Source organism: Lissotriton helveticus, chromosome 2_1, assembly GCF_964261635.1.
Source record: "Lissotriton helveticus chromosome 2_1, aLisHel1.1, whole genome shotgun sequence".
In the NCBI taxonomy this organism is placed as follows: Eukaryota; Metazoa; Chordata; class Amphibia; order Caudata; family Salamandridae; genus Lissotriton; species Lissotriton helveticus.
The window spans coordinates 595,953,642-595,973,013 of record NC_136059.1 but is presented as its reverse complement, the minus strand read 5'-3'; the positions used below and the strand labels follow the sequence as shown (position 1 = coordinate 595,973,013).

The 19,372-nt window shown below is 47.6% G+C and overlaps 1 protein-coding gene across 3 annotated transcripts in view; it reads left to right on the top strand.

The window, feature by feature from the left end:
• Positions 1-19,372, top strand: part of BDP1 (BDP1 general transcription factor IIIB subunit) — a 1,449,812-nt gene that overhangs the window by 179,879 nt on the left and 1,250,561 nt on the right. For all 3 annotated transcript variants that reach the window (XM_078675286.1, XM_078675285.1, XM_078675287.1), the window contains exon 7: positions 5,764-5,858. In XM_078675286.1, coding sequence (XP_078531412.1) covers positions 5,764-5,858 — 95 coding nt within the window. The remainder of the gene's footprint in view (positions 1-5,763; positions 5,859-19,372) is intronic.

The window sequence follows — 19,372 nt, the reverse complement described above, 5'->3', positions numbered from 1 at the left end:
ACACCACACCAGTTTTAGAAAAATATCCAATATTGTATCTGTACAAAACAAGACCAAAAACGATGATAATAAGCAAAAACAGACTTAAAGTACAGTTACTTGAATTCACTAGCTCCGTCCTGGGCTATCACGGCATCATGAACAACAAATCCAAACAGTTCTGGCTGACAGGGGCGTCGCAGGCCAGCTACGGTGTCGTGAAGACCCGTAATACAGTACCTTTAGAAATGCAGGCGGTCTGGTACCTCTCGTTGAGCTCCGAAGAGCCAGTGTCGGCAGGCGTCGGTTCTGGAGGTCGGTGCAAGTGTCGTCGGGCCTTAGAAGTCACACGCGTTGCAGATCGAGCTCCCTGTGGTTGAAGTCTGGAGCGCAGGCATCCGGGCTGAAGTGTGAAGTACAACTTTGCGAAGTGCGGTGCTCTAAGGACACAGTGCAGGCAGCGGCTCTGTGATGGTCAACCTGCGGTGTTGGTGAGACCTGGGCTGCGGTGCGAAGTGATGCGGTGCTCGTTGCGGTGTTGGCAGGTCACGATGCAAGCAGGGACTTGGTGGTGTCATTGAACGGCGGCGGCGGCGGTGAGACGGGGGTTGCTGTGCGAAGTGCGGCGGTGCCTTCAGGACACGGAGCTGGCAGCGACGTCGGTGACGGCATAGGGTTGCTTTTTCTTCTGTTTCAGCACAAAACACATAGTCCCCAGTGCTGGTAGCAGATGAACTTCAAGTCTTTGCTGTTCCTCAGAGTTCTTGAACAGGGGGCAAGCTCTACCTCAAGCCCTTGGAGAACTCAAACAAAGAAGTTGCGGAAAGTTCAGTCCAGTCCTTTCTCTGCCAAAAACAGAAGCAGCCTCTGCCGGCCAACACAGTAAAGCACACAGCAAAGTGGTAGTTCCTCCTTGCAGCTTCTTCAGCTCTTCTTCTTGGCACCCAAATATGAATGGCTTGGGGTCTGGGCCCCAATATGTGTATAACATTTCCCTTTGTTCTCTTGTGGCAGAGGGTGTCCCCGATTTCCGCCACAATACCTTTAGCATTGAATTTTTTGCTATTTTAAAGTGTCTGTGAGTACACCTTAGCGAGTGTGTAGGTTCAACTCTGGTTCTGGTTCTTTGGCCCTTCCTCCACTTCCTGAGATGTCTGCGGATCCCTTCCCTCGCGCGGGGTCTTCCGTGGAGTCGCCGACGGCTCCGGAATTTTCAGCTCCAGGTCTTAGGAGGGTGGTGTAGTCGAGGTGCGGTCCTTCGAGGCTCCCCTCTTCAGCCCCGGGCGTCCCTGCCTCGCCGCAAACCCCTACGGGGCTCCCTGTGGCGTCGCAGGAGACCGCCGGGACTCCGGGCTTGCCCCCGAGTTCCCCACGGTCCTCTGAGCAGGCAGCTGCCTCACCAGAGCTCGAGGCAGCGCCGTTTCGGCGCCAGGGGCCCTCTTCCCCGGCTCCGGTGGAGTCACGGTGGAGGCAGGGACCTGGGGTGCTTTCCAGAGTCCCACTCGGTCCTCGGCGTGGGCGGCTGCCCCGTCTGAGGCCGAGCCGGTGCCTTTTCGGCACCGCTTCCTCACCGTTCTGGCGTAGAACCCGCCCCACCCTCATGGTGAACACGTGGTGGCAGGAGTCGGGCCGGCGCCGATTGACGCCGATCAGGCGCCGGTGTCAGGTTCTGAATTCATCTCCTGAGGTCCCTTCTTCTCCAGAGGTCGGCCATCTGCTGGTGTGTTCTTCCCCGGAGACAGGGCGCCGTATTGTTGCCTTTTCACCGGCATCTTCCAGCGAGGGCTCCTCGCCGTCCCCGTGGCCTAAATCCTCAAACCTTTCTTTCCGTTGCTCGCGGATGGCTTTCTCCCTGGCCTCTCTGCCTTCTGGGGGTCCTCAGGTTCCTCATTTATCTGTGGATCCCCCACTATTCCGGGGCTGGCCGCTTCCCCCTGGAGATGGGGACGGGTGGCTCAGCCTGCAGCCGTCACCCACGGAGGAATTACTTTCTCCTCCGCGGCGCCCTATGGAGGCTAGTGTTCGGGCCATTTCCACAGCCGCTGGTATTCTGCGGATGGGTGAGCCAGTCACTCCGTTTTCTACTGACAACCTTTTGGAAGTTCTCCACCAAGGCTCTGGTGGACGGGAGTTGTTCCTTCCCTTTGAAGCATCACTCCACAATTCTCTTATGGGGGCGCCCTGCCATGGGTGAACCGGTGCCTCAGGCACTTCTGCATCGTCACTGCCCTGCTCCACAGGACCCTGTTTGTCTTTCTTTCCACCCTTCTACTCAAGGTTCTCTTCTGCGGAATGCCTTTCCATGTTTGCCTGTGGTGTTGTATCCTGCGTCTCGCTTGGCCCAGTGTTTGGATTCATGGGGGGCGTAATGTCTTCGCTTCTTCTAGCGCTGCCTTGCGGGCGCTTAGCACTCTGTGTGTATTGACCAGGGCTACTTCCAGTCTGTGGGACTCTTTGGAATCCCTTTGTTCTCATGTCTCTCATGAGGGTGCCCATGCTGACCTACGGAGCCATGTGTTAGATGGTAGGGAGTTGGCCGCATTAATTCTTCATGCGGCCTTGGATGTCGCCGATGCTCTAGGCCCTGCTATGGCCACTTCTGTGGCTCTACGTCGCCATGCCTGGCTGCGTGATGCAGTTTTTCCTGAAAACATCAGGGAACGTCTGGTTGATCTACCCTTTAACGGGGTCCTTCTGTTTAACACTCATGCGGACTCTGCCATTCAGTGTCTTCTTGCAGGGCTCCGGCATCCTCCTTCTCCTCCTCAGTAGGTGGTTTTGTTGTTCATCTGGGTCTTAGTGGGAGGTGTTATCCCACTGCTCCTGGAATCTGGTGTTGGGGTGAACGTTACACTTTCTGTGAGGGATACTGTGCCCTAGGGGTCCTGAGTTGGCCTACCTCTTCAGTTGGCTGCTGGTTCATCCCCTTTTGGCAAAGAGTGTTCTTTTTGTCTGCTTACTAAGCCTTCTCTGGTTTCTGCCGCAGGGTTTCTGATTTGTTCTCTGATGCGGGATTTCTTCCCTAAGAGTGGTTTCCATACTTCTTGGGCCAAGTCCTACCCTACGTGGGGTGTTTGTAGCTATTGAATAGCCCTGTTTTACACTGGGAAGGTGTGGATTCCCCCTTGCGGGTTCCTTGCCCTTCCTGGTGTTGCTGTATGCTGCTGGTGCGTTTTCTTGGGCAGCTGTGGCGTTGTGCTGCGGTGTTTTTGCCTTTTGTCTGCCGTTTGGCCTGGTCCTCTGTCTGGTGTCTAGAAGGTTTATTTTCCTGTGTTGACGACTTGCTTGGTTCTACTTGTTTCTCCTCTTGTTTTCCGGGTGGTTGCTGGTTGGCACCCTGCTGCGCCCGCCGGTTCTTCTGGTCCACGGCAAGGGGCCTTGGAGTGAGGCTTGGCGCCCCTGCTTCTGGGTTTTCGGGAGCCTTATGGGACTATGTTTTTCTCTTCCACCTGCCTTATTACTGAGGCGCTGTTCTGTCTGGCCTGTTGACGTCCAGCTGTGATGAGTTTGGCCGCCCTCTTCACTGGGTGTGTTCCCGGTGGAGGGCTCCTGGCCTCGTTTCTGCTCTTCTCCTTCGAGTCTCTGGGTTGCTCTTCCTTGGTACTCCCCTGCGTTGCCTGTACCTGGGGCTTTCAGTGGAGGTCCCTGGTACATTAGCTGCTGGCCTCCTTTCGCATTGCCTGTACCCGGAGCTTCCGGTGTAGGTCCCTGGTACAATGGCTGTTGACCTCCTTTCCTATTGCCTGTACCTGGGGCTTCCGGTGGAGGTTCCTGGTACATTGGCTGTTGGTCTCCTTTCGTACTGCCTGTACCTGGGGCTTCCGATGGAGGTCCCTGGTACATTGGCTACTAGTGTCCTTTCGTATTACCTGTATCTGGGACTTCCGGTGGAGGTCCCTGGTACATTGGCTGATGGCCTCCTTTCGTATTGCCCTTCCTTCTCCTGCTTGGTAAGGGCGGGGCTGCCGCTTCATTGTTACACATCCCCTGTGAGGTGGTGTTCTCCGCGACACTGCGGTTCTAGTCTGCTTGGGGGGGGACTGGGCTCTTTCCCTGTGGCTCATCCCCTGTTGGGGAGGACTGAGTGTTTTCCCTGTCTCGGCGATTGTTTCCTGTTGGGGTCTTGGGTTCACCTGAGCTGGGGAGGTCCTCTCGCAGACCCTCCTTCCCTTTGGGTATGGCTAGGGTATCTATTCTACGTTAAGGAATCTGTGGCTAGTAGTCTCTATCAGATGTTCGAGTTACTTACCTTCGGTAACGATTTTTCTGGTAGGGACTATTCTAGCCGCAGATTCCTAAACGACCCCCCCTTGCTCCCCGTTCTGCGATGGCCCTCTGGGTCTACTGCACTCTCCTGCCTCCGTGTGGTTGCCTTTTGCGAGTGTCTTTCTTACTCCCTCCTTCGGGGGATGCTCGCCTTGTTGTTCCATTCTTGACTTTATAGGCATTTATGCGCCCCTGCACCCTGATCTCCAGTGTGGGATTCGCTTGTGCTTCTTCTTTCCTTTGATGCTTGCACTTCTGCCTTTGGCAGTCCTTGGGGTTAAGGTGCCTTGGCTGGTCTCGACTTTGGCGTTCGGGAGGCTTCTCCCTGCTGGAGTTGTCTGAGGTTGAATGGTCATTGCTCTCCGTTCTGACCTTTGTGTCCCTTTCTTTTCCGGGCGGTGGCTGCAGACTTTTGATCTGCTGGTCTGCTGTGTATTTTCACATGCTGCTGCCCCGGGGAGGCTGTTGTATTGCTTTCCAGTAGCGATACCCTGTTCCTTCATTCCAGATATTGGTGCCTCAGTACCTGGCTCTGTTGGATGGTTCTGTTCCTCACCATTGTTTTTTTCCCTTCTGTTTAGTGGGGCTTTTTCGCACACTGTTCCAGTATTCTCACCGTTTTTTTTAGTGATGGCTCCTCGTTATGGCAAGGAAAAGTTCTCCGAAGAAAACTGATGTAGGCGCGCCGGGGTGGGACTTATGTATCCTCGCTGACGTCACGGACGCGGAGGACTTCAGGGCAGAGTCACGTGGTGCAGTCCCCCCGGCGCGCAGGAATGCTGTGGCAAAAAGTTTTCCGGATCCAGTCTCACGCCTGGGGGTAATTCTACGTTAAGGAATCTGTGGCTACAATCATCTCTACCAGATACATTGTTACCGAAGGTAAGTAACTCGTACATTATTGAAAAGTGAAAACACATGTATGAAACTCCATGTGCTCAACTGCAGGGCCACCTCTGTGACCCTTGAGGTGTGCAAATGTGCCACAGAAAGCACGCTGCAGTCAGCTGTTCTATACTCAAGTCTTGCTGAGTTCATGTTTTATGTTTTTCCTTCACTGTTAATGTTAACAACCTCATCATTAGCAAGCACCTCACACTGTCTTAGTTTGTAATGAAAAGGGGCCTTGTCTCAGCACTATTGACATCAACAACAGCTGAGGTTGACGAGCAGTAACATCCTTAGAGCAAACAGCAAGAAATAGTATGGTTCGTGGCAAACTTGCTTTGCAAACTGGTAGGGTTGATGTGTTTAGTTTATCTGTGACCATCCAGGCCAATTGCTTTAAAAAAGAGGCTTTTTCAGTAGTTATAAGAACTTTAAATTAGCAGTACCCCACACTTCATGGCAAGCTTTATAAGCACTAGCTTGTATATGGACCCATATCTGAAATATAACCTTAAGGCTATCACAGATATTTTAGAACGTTTGTACTTGTTAGTTGTGAAGCTTTATGTGCTTGCTCGCCATTCATTTCTAACTAAGTTTATAATGTTTTTGGTCTTTTTTATTTAACAGAAACAGACATGTTCTTTTTGGCCATCAGCATGGTGGGAACAGACTTCTCTATGATTGGACAACTGTTTCCTCACAGATCTCGCATAGAAATTAAGGTAAACAAAATGGTGGCCCAGACCTATAGCATATTGTACTCCTCTTGGTAGTAACATAATTATCCAGTTTGTGTTACTCTCAGTGTAGGAAATTGTATAGCAACAAAAAATAATTACAGCGCTGATATAGCCATTGTTTCTTGGTGCATAAGGTGTGACAAGTATACATTAGACCGGATGGATGAGGGGAAGGATTGTTTTTATTTTACATATGAAAATCCCCTAAAGGGAGTTAATTAAGGCAGTTTCTGTGCAAGATATCTATTCAAAACTAGCATGTTTTAAATATCAAAGGTAGTCTGTCATTGGATCGTAATCTCTTGGTAATCTGGTAAATAAAATAAGTCGATGTCTAGTAATTTTGGCAATGAAGGAACATCAATGGATGCAATCACTAATGACCATCTAAGGTCCCAGTCAATAATTATCATAGCTGGATTCAGGCAGTAACCAGCCTCAATGCCTCCAGGCAGTACAAAAAATCAGTATTGACCCCAGAATGTAATGAGCATCAATAGTGCACCCAAGCAGTAACAAGGGTCTGTTGTCTAAGGCAGTATTTATTGATCAGCAATGGCATTTAGCATTAATAGGCCTAATCATGTAACTTAGTATTACCATCACCATTTTCTTTTGTCACACTTGCTTTCTAGTAAACTTGTGTAATATTCATGAGGATGTTACCCATCCAAAAAGATATTTCAGTATTAATCAACCATGTAGATGTTTGTATTCCAATTGGAGGTTTGTCAAGCCACTAATGGTTTTGGGCCTTCCTTGGCTCGATAAATCATGCACTGTTACCTGCCTCCAGCCATGATCCAGTTAGTGTGGTGAGAAAGCTTTGTTACGTCATTTTGTGTAAACATTAGATATGTGCTGTATCTGAATTGTCTTCCTATGCAGTACCCTTTACCAGCAATTCTCTATGTAACCTTGTAATATTGGTTATAGGTAGGCTCACCACATTCAATCCTAAAACACCTCTGGACGACGGCCAAACTCTGACACCTTTGGGGTTTTCCATCAACGAGCTGAAGTCTCACCTGTGCCTCATGTAGAGGATTCCCTTCATTGGGACGGTTCTGGTCATAGACTTCATGACCTTTCAGGATATAATCTTGATGTTTCAAGCAAAATCTTTGGTCCCTGTGAGGAAAGTTCTGAGGCTTCTTAGACTCCTAGCCTCCTCCTGGTTCTGTACTCCAGTAGGCAGGTTTCAGTAGGCCCGGCATCAGGGCTGCGTCTTCGACTTCTTTCAGATCTCACAGGAGCTCAGCCCCTCATCCAAAGTCTTGTCAGAAATAACCATTCAATTAAACTAGAAAATGGCATTGTCATAATGTGGCTTTGGTTGAGAGCTGAAAATATAGGGTTTTGCACGGTATGTGAATGCTACTTTGAGATTCATTAAAGAGGTGCCTTCTTTGAGTTATCATCGCTGTACATTTATGTAGTAAACAAATGTAGGAAAGTGCATTGTTTTTTTAGGGTGGACTAGTGTCGACCTCAAAAGATAAAGCCACCACCTGCTAGATGTCATACAAAGTAAATAAAATAAACCTGGGCTCATTCTCTGGTGATCTGACACAAAGCAGGCACTCTTAAATTAGAGGCAATGTATAAAGTATTTTAGCAGTGCATACACAGTAGTGAAAAAAAGCATACAAAACAACAACATTCCACAACCAATTTTAAAATGAAGAGAACATTTCTATGAGTTAAATTAGAAGAGCATGGCAAAAAACTAATTCGGGGAATCAGAAATATGATTTTTTTTAAAGAGTGTCACAAAGCACCAAAGATAATCTATGGAAGTGGTAGACTCGAACCTAGCCGCGATTTGAGGCAGACTGCGATGGAGCCCTTGTCAGATACTATAAGTGGATTTGACCGGTGAAAGTATGGAAGGCAAAAAGGTTGAAAAGTTTTCCAAGTCCAAACACAGAAAGGGGCTTTGTAAATTTGTCAGAAGAAAACCCCTTCCTGAGTGAGCTGCTGCTGAAATTGTAGCCGCTTCCGTAGAGCCAAAGGCTTGATACTTGAAGCATGTTGGTCCCCCTGCAGCATTTGATATTTCTCACTACAATTTTCTAAGTACCAAAACAGAATAGGACTTACTCGTTTTTTTTTCTAAGGCGCTGGGATCCTTATGCGGTATAACACTGAATTCACCCAGTATTGAGATATCTTTCATTGAATCATTCCAAGTCATCGAGTTAGGAGTCCCACGGTAAAATAATCAAGCCGTATTTAACAAATATCATAGGCTATAGTGACCCTAGGCCATCTTATTGTTAGCCTAGCCATGTCCTTTTTTTTAAAAGAGGACCAAATGTTGAACACAGAAAATCAGCTGTCTGCACCCTCTAGAACACTCACAGCAGAGGCAGATTCCCTCCTATTTTTCCTGCACGTTGTGTGCAAGGAGTCTCCTTGAGTGCTACTAAGTTTTTTCCTACAACTTCTGGATTTTCTTAACACCATGTCTGACAAAAGGGGTCTTTTCCGCCCATGTAAGACCTGTGGCAGAAAAAGGGTTCATGTAGATGATCCACACAAAGATTGCATATATTGCCTCCATCCTTAACATGAGGTGAGGGAATGCAAAATCTGCCATTCCTTTCTCTCAAAGACTCTCAAGAAGGAGGCGGAAGGTTGTTCTTGTAATTCTAGACCACTAAACATCAGGCAGTTTGTTCATATGAAGATAGTGCTAGATCCTCCAAGTCTCACAAGAGGGCTAGGTCTCAGGTCAGTTCCTCTGCAGAAGGTAGGAAACAACACAAACCTTCTTTTGGGACTCTAAAAGGGGGAAAGGAGTGAAACATTCCTCAGAACCTACATTGTCTGTGTCCTCTACGCCTTCCAGAAAGGACAAAGACCTTCCCAGAGCCTCTTCCTCATAAATCTGGCAAAAAGCCATAGTCGATGAAGTTGCCACATTCGTTGACGACGACAATCATTACATCGTCTGCACCATCGGCGATAGCAACTGTGACAATGTCAATATTGGGTCCTATATCGTCGACGAGAGTCTCGCTCTCTAAGAGCCCGCTGACGTTCGAATCACCGCCAACGGCAACATCAACGAAGGCTGTTGACACACTTCCGTCGACGAAGATACCGTCCACGATACCGTCGACGAAGATTCGTTGGCGAGAGCTCTGTGGATGACCACGTTAACTACACTACCATTGACTGCAACACCGTCGACTATGGAATCTGCTCTTCCGGCTGTATTTGCAGTATCGACTCCACCGTCGACGAGGGTTACTCATATCACAAAGGTAACCAACATTTTTTTACGCTCAGCCATGTCAGAGTACAGTTAGGTTTCACCTTTAATCCCATCACATTTCTTGGACATACCGGACTCTGATGATGATGGTATTCATGGTGTAGCTCATAGTCCATCAGAGCTGCACGTAAAATGTCAAGAAGACGATGAGGAGGATGAGAAATACCATAATGAGGATCAGTATTACCAACAGAGTTATGTGGTTCCGCCTAATCACTACCACACATATGGTTTTCAGCCAGAACCGCGTCCTAGAGACGTGGCCCATCTGCCACCTTCTCTCATCCAAGACCTCCCCACCGGGTATGCCAGTTTTGCCACTGCCAATTACACCTACGATTACTCCTCACCCCTTACCAACAGGTCCTATCACAGACGATACGTCTGCGTTAGACAAAGGAAAAGAGGAAGGCAAGCTCCCAGATCCTCCCCCAGCGTCAGATCCTTGGGAGGACTATATTATACCAACGCCCTCTCCTCTACATGTACCATCAAATTCCCCCCCGGAGGACTCCATAATTTGATGGAGAGAGCATCCATCAGGTTCCACTTGCCAATGACAGTCAAGCAGACCGACTGCTTCCTGTACGATATCAAGGAGGACACTAGGCAGTCTGTGCGCTCCATACCCATTATTTTAGACAATTGGCGGTTGCCGCCGTACTGAGAAGACAGGGATGGTGGAAGGCTACCACCTTCAGGCCAGATGTGCAAACGAAGATTTTGGATATGGCTTTCGACTGTGATTCCCTGTTTGGAAAGCACATAGATGAGGCACTTTTAGCTATCAAGATTGATACAGATACATCAAAATCTTTAGGCACATTACAATATCAGAAAGTGACATTCAGAGGGGCTAGAGGACAAGGCTTTACCTCATACAAAGGAGTTTGAGAACCCCACAGTATCAGCCCTACTTACCTACTGTCTACATATGGCAAGAAGGTATCAAAGTTATGAGAACACTGGCAACCATACCTCCAGCACTCCAGCAGATTTAGAAATAATATAGCGCTCCAGAGGATTCTCCGTCTTGCCTCACAGGACACCCCAGACCAGATTTGGTTATTTCCCTAGCAGCACAAAGAAGTTCCTAGAACCCTGCCACCCAAATCACGCCTCGACCTGATAAGGCGGGATGGAGAATGAAAATTCTTGGAAAACACTTCTCCACTATGGCCGCAGTCACAATCAGGGTGGCGAATGCCTTAGCCATCATCGACTATTAAGACTGCCAGATTTGGTTAGACATGGGAGCTTTGGTGAATCTCATACCAGAGGACAGAAGGCAGGAAGCTAAAAAGATCCTGTTGGAGGGAAAACGTGCAACATCAAAAACCATCGACTGAGCTCTGGATGTAGCCAATACTGGTTTTAGACAATTGGCGGTTGCCGCTGTACTGAGAAGACAGGGATGGTGGAAGGCTACCACCTTCAGGCCAGAGGTGCAAACGAAGATTTTGGATATGGCTTTCGACTGTGATTCCCTGTTTGGAAAGCACATAGATGAGGCACTTTTAGCTATCAAGATTGATACAGATACATCAAAATCTTTAGGCACATTACAATATCAGAAAGTGACATTCAGAGGGGCTAGAGGACAAGGCTTTACCTCATACAAAGGAGTTTGAGAACCCCACAGTATCAGCCCTACTTATCTTAGTACTGGCAAAATTATAATCCTCTAGCATACCGCCAGTCTTCTACAGCTGGTTTCTCTCGCCAAGGAACCCGCTAAAGAACGCCTTCTCGAGGTCGTGACTCTTAACAGAAAACAATGATCACGTCCGGGTACCAGCTTACCTTACCCTCCCAAAACATGGGTGCGAAGATTTCCAACTATGTGCATAAGTGGCGCACCTTTGGACACACCCTAGAATTTAGCCAGTGACCACCGAATACACCACCCAGGAGAGCCCCCCTCATCTTCACTTACTACAAAAGGAGGCTCCGGTCATGCTCTCCAAAGGAGCAATAGAAGAGGTCCCTTTATCTCAAAGGGGAAGAGGTTTCTATTGCCTTTTTTTCTTGATAAGTAAGAAATCAGGGGAATGGGGACCAATACTGGATCTTAGGAATCTCAACAAGTTTCTCAGAAAGCAGACCCTCAGGACTGGCTGCTCAAAGCACCAATGGCACGTAAAGCCACTCAGACTACAAATGCTTGCCTTCAGTTGTTCTGGGCTCTAGGCATCACTGTGAACAGAGAAAACTCTTCACTCCTTCACAGTCAAGTCATATAGTTTCTGGGAGCTACAATAGATATCATCCAGGACAAAGCTTTCCTGTCAGAAGAGAGGCAAATACGATTGCAACTGCTAGCAAAGAACATGTTAAGAAAAGTGTCATACAAATCGTTCCTGGGAAGGAGTTCATCAGCGATAGATTTAGTACCACTAGCCAGGCTAAGGATGAGACCACTTCAGGGTGACCTCTAGAGGCAATGGCTGCAAGCCTCTGGATCCTTCGATGATCTAATACAGATCACAACCCACAAGAAGGAAGCCCTACAATGATGGTTTCACAGACCAAATCTCTCAAAGGGTCTCACTTTTGTTCAAATTATTCCAGATTTCATTTTAATGGCAGACACCTCTATGGATGGCTTGGGGGAGCCATCTGCAGGATCTACTGATCCAGGGCAAATGGTCCAGTGCACAAAGGTTACAGCACATCAACAGGCTAGAGCTCAAGGCCATCTTTCTATATCTTCAGGCTTTCCTACTAAGGATAACGGGTTCCTCCATGCTGGTTCATACGGACAATACGACCAGCATGTACTACGTCAACAAGCAAGGGGGAACTAAATCCGTCACGCTATCACAGGAAGCACAGGAGCTGTGGGATGGAACAATGCAACACAGAATCACACTCAGAGCTGAGCATGTCCGAGGGCTACACAACACGCTAGCGGATACATTGAGCAGAACACAGTACAGTTGCCACGAATGGGAATTGGAACAGTACCACTCGACAAGGTGTTTCAAATGTGGGTAAAGCCAGCTTTAGACCTCTTCGCCACTAGGAAAAACACCAAATCCCAATCCTATGCCAGCAGGTTCCCTCTCCCAGAGTCCTGGGGGAATGCCCTTTTAATGCGATGGTCAGGGATTACGACATTCCCCCCATCCCATTAATTCCCAGGGTGCTGACCAAAATGAAAATGGAATGCTATTGTCTCATCCTGATAGCACAACTATGGCCGAGGCAATACGGGGTCCTGGAACTTCTTCAGTTGTTGAAATCGAAACCCATACGCTTACAACTGTCACCATCTCCCCTGACCAGAGACCAGGGGCAAATATGTCACCAGACCCGGAGTCTCTTCATTTATATGCCTGGCTCCTGAGTTCTTGGAGTTCAGGGACATGAGTATCTCACAGGAGTGCAGAGATATCATTGCAAGATCTAGAGCAGAAAGCACTAATAAAACGTACCGCTTAAAGTGCAAACGGTTCTGCTGCTGGTGCCAAAGGAACAACTTACACCCGTTTCAAGCTTCCCCGGAGCAGATTTTGCCAGATCTCATCTCGTTAGCAAAATCCGGTCTCACGTTCTCTTCAGTTAAGGTGCCCTCGCCTTCATGAGGAGACTCTTTCATGCCTTCCCTCCAGTGCGAGCTACCCCTCTGGAATGGAGACTTAACTTAGTCCAAGCGCAATTGATGAGGCAGCCCTTTAAACCAATTCACAAAGCCGAGCTACAATATCTGACTTGGAAAGTAGCTCACCTCCTGGCTCTCACTTCCACAAGTAGAGTTAGCGAAATCCAGGCTTTTACCATGAAATTTCACAGAAAATTATGTGGCTCTGGGGACAAACCCAATTTTTTTTCCGAAAGTTCCAACACAGTTCCATCTTAACGAACTAGTCCTACTCTAATCTTTCTTTCCAAATCCATCTAAGTCAGCAGAGCAAGCGCTGCATATGCTAGACCTAAATAAATGTCTAAAATTCTACCTGCAGATGACTAAGGACATAAGAAAGACTGATTAGCTACTGGTGGCTTACGGACAGGGCCAGGAAGGAACAGCAGTAACTTCGCCACTTTTGCCAAATGGGTCTCTACAGCAATCCAATTCTGCCACGACAAGGTTAACAAGCCGTTAACAAGAAGGACTAAAGCACATTCCACCAGAACAGTGTCCACATTGTCAGCTCTTTTTGGTGGGGTGACACTGGACAAGTTTTGCCATGCCGCAACATGGAAAAGTGGTCACACTTTCACGCAGCACTACTGTCTGCAATCCACGCAGCGTGAAGATGCAGCAGTGGGCCAAGCAGTACTGCATCATCTCTTCGATTAAGGGGGGCCTCTTGCTAGTAAAGAGGAATTTTATACATTTTAATTTATTGAAATTGCATAGCATTGCTTGATTTTAATTTGATAAATTTTAATTCTAAAACATATTAGATAGAAAGGAAGTAAGATTCTAAGCCAATATTCTTGTTTACAATGGTAACCTATATTTTCGATTAATGTTTGTAGACATTCCATTAAACTCCTCATCTACATAGTATGATATTATGCCTTATTTTATACAAGTGGTAAATTCTGTAGGATCAAAAAGGTTTTTGGAATACTTACAAATGTCTGTTTTGATACACTGACTTTATATCTCACATGTCTTTCTCCATCCACTACCAACAGTACGATCTTTAGAGTACTACTTGCTATAATGCTTCAAGCATGTGAATCTATGAAAGATACCCCAATACTGAATAAGAAAATAAGTTAATTACTGGTAACTGTGGGTTCGAGGCATGTGGGCTGCTGAATTCATATCTGTGCATAGATCGCCGCCTAGTGTTGGGTCCGGATGATTGCACATTGTTGTCCTGGAAGAGTCTTCGAAGTATCACGAGATAGGTGGCTCCTCCCTCGGATACAGTGCGCATGGGCATCCTCTCCATCCCCAGATTGTTTTTCTCCGCCATTGGGTTCGGATGTACTTTCCTACTCTCCAAGTTCGGAATCAAGAAAAACTTTTCAAAAGGCCAAAAGGCCTTCGGATCCATCGGTATTGTTCAGCGCTCAGTACCGATACACTTTTTGAACGTGTGTTGCACTACGGTCGTCGAATCGGGCCGTGAGGCCTTCTCGACACCACGTGGACCGACCGTCGATGGAACGAAGTCCATTCAAGTACTGCCCGCAGTGCAACTCGAAGTTCCCGCACACAGACAAGCATCCAGTGTGCAACAAATGCCTATCTCCAGACCACAATGAAGATAGTTGCCTAGCCTGTTACCAGTTCCGATCGAAAAAAACTACCCGGAATCGACGGGCGGCGAGGCAAGAAATGCAAAGGTCGGTGCCAGCACCCGAGAACATCTTCGACGATGACGGAGATCTTGCGAGCGTCGAGGACTCTGATCAAGACGAACAACAAGACTCGGAGCACGACTCCGAATATTACCTCGAGGAAGGAGAACTAATCGTCGATCTCGAGGAATATGATCAAGACATCGTAGCGGTCGAAGACGACTCCGATGACGACGAGGGGCGAACCGTGAGTACACCGCCCCATATAGACACTACACCAATATCAGAGACTCAGGTCGAGGCATCGCCAGCAGGCCTTAGCCGAGATCAACAAACTCGTTCTACAGCCCCGCCATACCACCCGGCTAAGAACACACAAAAAGAGCCCTCTGAGACACGATATACGACACCGGTTCAATCTAAACCAAAACTCGTCGACAATACGGTCTTCGGACCGAATTACGTCGAACCGAAGGTGACTAAGCCGAAGGGCGTCGACCCGAAGGCCACAGTACCGATACAACCTTCGAAGCCAAAGAACATCGAGTCGACATCGAAGACCAAAGCTGTCGAGTCTACGTTGAAGCCGAAAGCCGTTGAGTCAACCTCGAGGCCAAAACACGTCGAATCGACACAAAAACAAAAGCACGTGGAGTCGACCCCCAGGAAGCACGTCGATTCGAGCAAAGCAGCCTCAGGTATCGACAAGGGGAAAAAAGCCGTCGACGAAAGCACAAGGCCTGCGCCCAAGACTACCGTCGAACCGAAACCGAAGGTGGACCAAAGTAAATCGGTCGAGCCGAAGCCCATCGAGCCGAAAAAGGGCATCGATCCAAAACCGCAGGCTCCAAAAACACCTAAGGACACTGTCGAACCGACAAAACCGCTCAGTCCGAAAAAGGTGGTGAAGCCAGCCAAAGACGTTCAACCGACAAAACCTGTCGAAAAACATCATAAACCGGTCCAACCACCAAAAGCGGTTGAAACAGCAAAAGGCATCGACCCGAAAAAAGACAAACCAAAGGCTACAGCGCCAAAACCAAGGACTGTGGAAGAGGAACTTATTCATCCAGATCCCTCCACAGAAGACCAGTCAAAACTGTATATTGACCCAAACACTGGTAAAGTGACTGTGTACACCAAAAAGAAAAGACCTCCGCCAACTGAAGACTTTTCTAAAATTCCCCTAAAGAAGAAGAGAGACTGTGCTACCGCTCCGATATTATTTGAACCTATCAGTCCAGCTATGCCTCATACCCCATATGCCCCAGCCTCACCTGCACACTCTGACTACAACCCAGGCGAAGATCAGGACGCAGATGTAGGGTTTGGTTATCCACAAAACCCACTTGCAGACCCTCACTCACAGCCATGGGGTGGGGATGGAGAACCAGACACTGAGGGGATTCTGCCCATTACAGACCCTGCAGTATACCCAACTAAGCCTTCACCCACAGAAGACATTGTAGCCTTTAATTCACTACTGGATAGAGCAGCAACCTACCATAATGTAGATATGCACTCTGATGCTATTGAGGAAGACTTCCTCTTTGATACATTAACAACATCTGAGAGACATGTTAAAACACTCCCAATACTAAAAGGCGTATTAAAACACGCAAGTGACATTTTTAAGGACACTGCTAGAGCAAGGGTCATAAACCCTAGAATTGAAAAGAAGTATAGGGCTGCTCCTATAGACCCTACATATATCAAGGGGCAGCTACCCCTAGACTCCCTAGTGATATCCAATGCACGTAAGCGTGCCAATTCCCAGACTACTGGAGAGGCTGCTCCTCCAGACAAGGAGTCAAAAATCTTTGAGGCATCAGGCAAGAGAGTAGCAGCTCAAGCAGCAAACTCATGGAGAATAGCCAACACACAGGCCTGGCTGGCCAGATATGACAGGGCGCACTACGACAGCTTGGAAGACATTCTCCAACACTTACCTGATCCTTACAAACAGCAGGCAGATGAACTTATACAAGAAGGAAAGCTCATCATCAATGCCTCAATTAAATGTGCACTAGATGCGGCAGACACAGCTGCACCGTCCAATGTCACAGGAACATATAACGCTACTACAGCAAGAGGTCATCAGTATGCTGCAAAATGGGGCCATAGAACCAGTCCCACTACAACATCAGGGAACAGGAGTATACTCTCTATACTTCCTTATTCCAAAAAAGGACGGGTCTCTCAGGCTAATATTGGACCTCAGGCCCCTCAACCTGTACATTTTGTCGGAGCATTTCCACATGCTCACTCTCCAGCAAGTCTTACCATTGCTTCGCCAGGGAGACTTCTTAGCAACCTTAGACCTCAAGGACGCATACTTTCATATACCAATACACCCTGCTCACAGCAAGTATTTAAGGTTCACCATTCAGGGATAACACTACCAGTTCAAAGTCCTATCAGTTGGTGTCACAAGAGTGTTCACCAAATGTCTAGCTACAGTGGCAGCACATCTCAGATGCCAACACATCCATGTGTACCCCTATCTGGACGATTGGCTAATACACGCACCAACAGCCCAGCAATGTGCCAACCACATGTCAAAGACCATACATCTCCTGCACAGTTTAGGATTCTCACTAAACTACCTAAAATCACATCTACAACCCTCCCACGTCCAACAATACCTGGGAGCAACAATAGATACACTGGCAGCAAAAGCATATCCCAACACAGCACGGATCAAGGGAATGCAAACGTTGATACAAAAATTCAGACCCCAACACTCACTACCAGCTTGAGTGTTTATGCAGCTAATAGGCATGATGGCCTTGTGCATATTCATAGTCCCTCATGCCAGGCTACATATGCGTCCGCTCCAAGAATGCCTAGCAAGGCAGTGGAACCAGGCTCACGGGCAATTAAAGGACCTAGTGTTGGTGACCAGTCGGGCATACAACTCTCTGCATTGGTGGAATCCACAAAACCTTTGCAAGGGATGACTGTTCCAAGAGCCTGTCCCACAAGTAGTGTTAACTGCGGACGCATCCCTGGTAGGATGGGGAGCCCATGTCCTACACTACACAGTACAGGGACTCTGGACTGTACAGCAAAAGAAAATGCATATCAACCTTCTGTAGTTGATGGCAGTCTTTCTAGCCCTAAAAGCTTTCAAAACACACTTATGCAACAAGGCTGTATTGATCCGGACGGACAACATGACAGCTATGTATTACATTCAAAAACAAGGAGGGAACACTCATCACAGCTGTCGCACCTAGTTCAAGCAATGTGGAAATGGGCCATTCAGAGGAACATGTTTCTCATGGCAGAACACCTTCCAGGCAAGGACAATCAGGTAGCCGACCTGCTAAGCAGGCACAGCCAACAGATACACGAATGGGAAATTCACCCCAAAGTGCTCCAACCATTCTTCCGGAAGTGGGGACACCCGGAAATAGATCTGTTTGCCACAAGCGAAAACGCAAAATGCCAGTACTTTGCCGCCAGGTTCCCACATCCGTAATTGCAGGGCAATGCGATATGGATGAACTGGTCAGGCAAATTTGCGTACGCTTTTCCCCCAGCTCCATTAATACCGCTAGTGGCACGCAAAATGCGCCAACATTCTCTGACACTAATCCTGGTTGCTCCCACATGGGCGAGGCAACCATGGTATACAACGTTCCTAGAACTGTCAGTGGTGCCTCATCAAAGACTGCGACTCACACCCAGTCTTCTAACTCAGAACCACGGCGAAATCCAACACCCAGACCCACAACAGCTGAACCTAGCGATCTGGCTCCTGAAATCCTAGAGTTTGGATACCTCAACTTGCCTCCAGACTGCATGAATATTATCAAAGAGGCAAGAAAACCCACTACCAGAGCATGTTATGCATCAAAGTGGAAACGTTTTGTCATTTACTGTAATAACAATGAAATTAACCCACTTGATGCTTCCACTCAAAACATCATTTGCTATCTCTTGCACCTACAACGTTGCAATTTAGCCTATTCATCCATCGGGATACATTTAGCTGCGTTAGAAGCATATCTGCAAAACAGGCAACACCTTTCACTATTTAGGGTGCCAGCAATTAAAGCGTTTATGGAAGGACTTAAACGCGTCATTCCTCCAAGAGACCCACCTTCACCAGCCTGGAATCTAAATTTTGTTTTAACCAGACTTATGGGACCACCTTTTGAACCACTACACTCATGCGAACTACAGTTTCTTACTTGGAAGGTGGGTGGCTTTCCTTATTGCCATTACTTCGCTTCGAAGAGTTAGCGAGCTGCAAGCCCTAACTATTCAAGAGCCATTCATTCAAGTACATGCAAATGAGTAGTTCTCAGAACAAACCCTAAGTTCATGCCAAAGGTGGTATCCCATTTCCATATAAATCAAACTATAGAACTGCCAGTGTTCTTTCAGAACCCACAGACAGTAGCTGAAAGGGCCTTGCATACTCTAGATGTAAAGAGAGCTCTGCTATACTATATAGATAGAACTAAGGCATTTCGAAAAACAAAACAGTTGTTTGTTGCTTTCTCGCCACAACACAAAGGCAACCCTATTTCAAAGTCAGGTATAGCCAGATGGATCGTTAAGTGCATTCAGATATGTTATTTAAAGGCAAAACGCACCTTAACAGTTCCCCCTAGGGCGCATTCCACACGCAAGCTAGGGGCATCCATGGCTTTCCTAGGAAATATTCCTTTACACGAAATTTGCAGAGCAGCCACATGGTCAACCATACATACATTTACAAAACACTATTGTGTAGATGTACATTCAAAACAGCAAGCTGCTGTACGCCTGGCTGTTCTCAAAACTCTCTTCCAGACTGCTGCAGCTGACACAGGTAGCCACCGCTAGGGGAGATACTGCTATACATTCTATGCACAGATATGAATTCAGCAGCCCACATGCCTCGAACGGAATATGCTACTTATCAGTATGCATCTGTTCTTGGCATGTAGGGCTG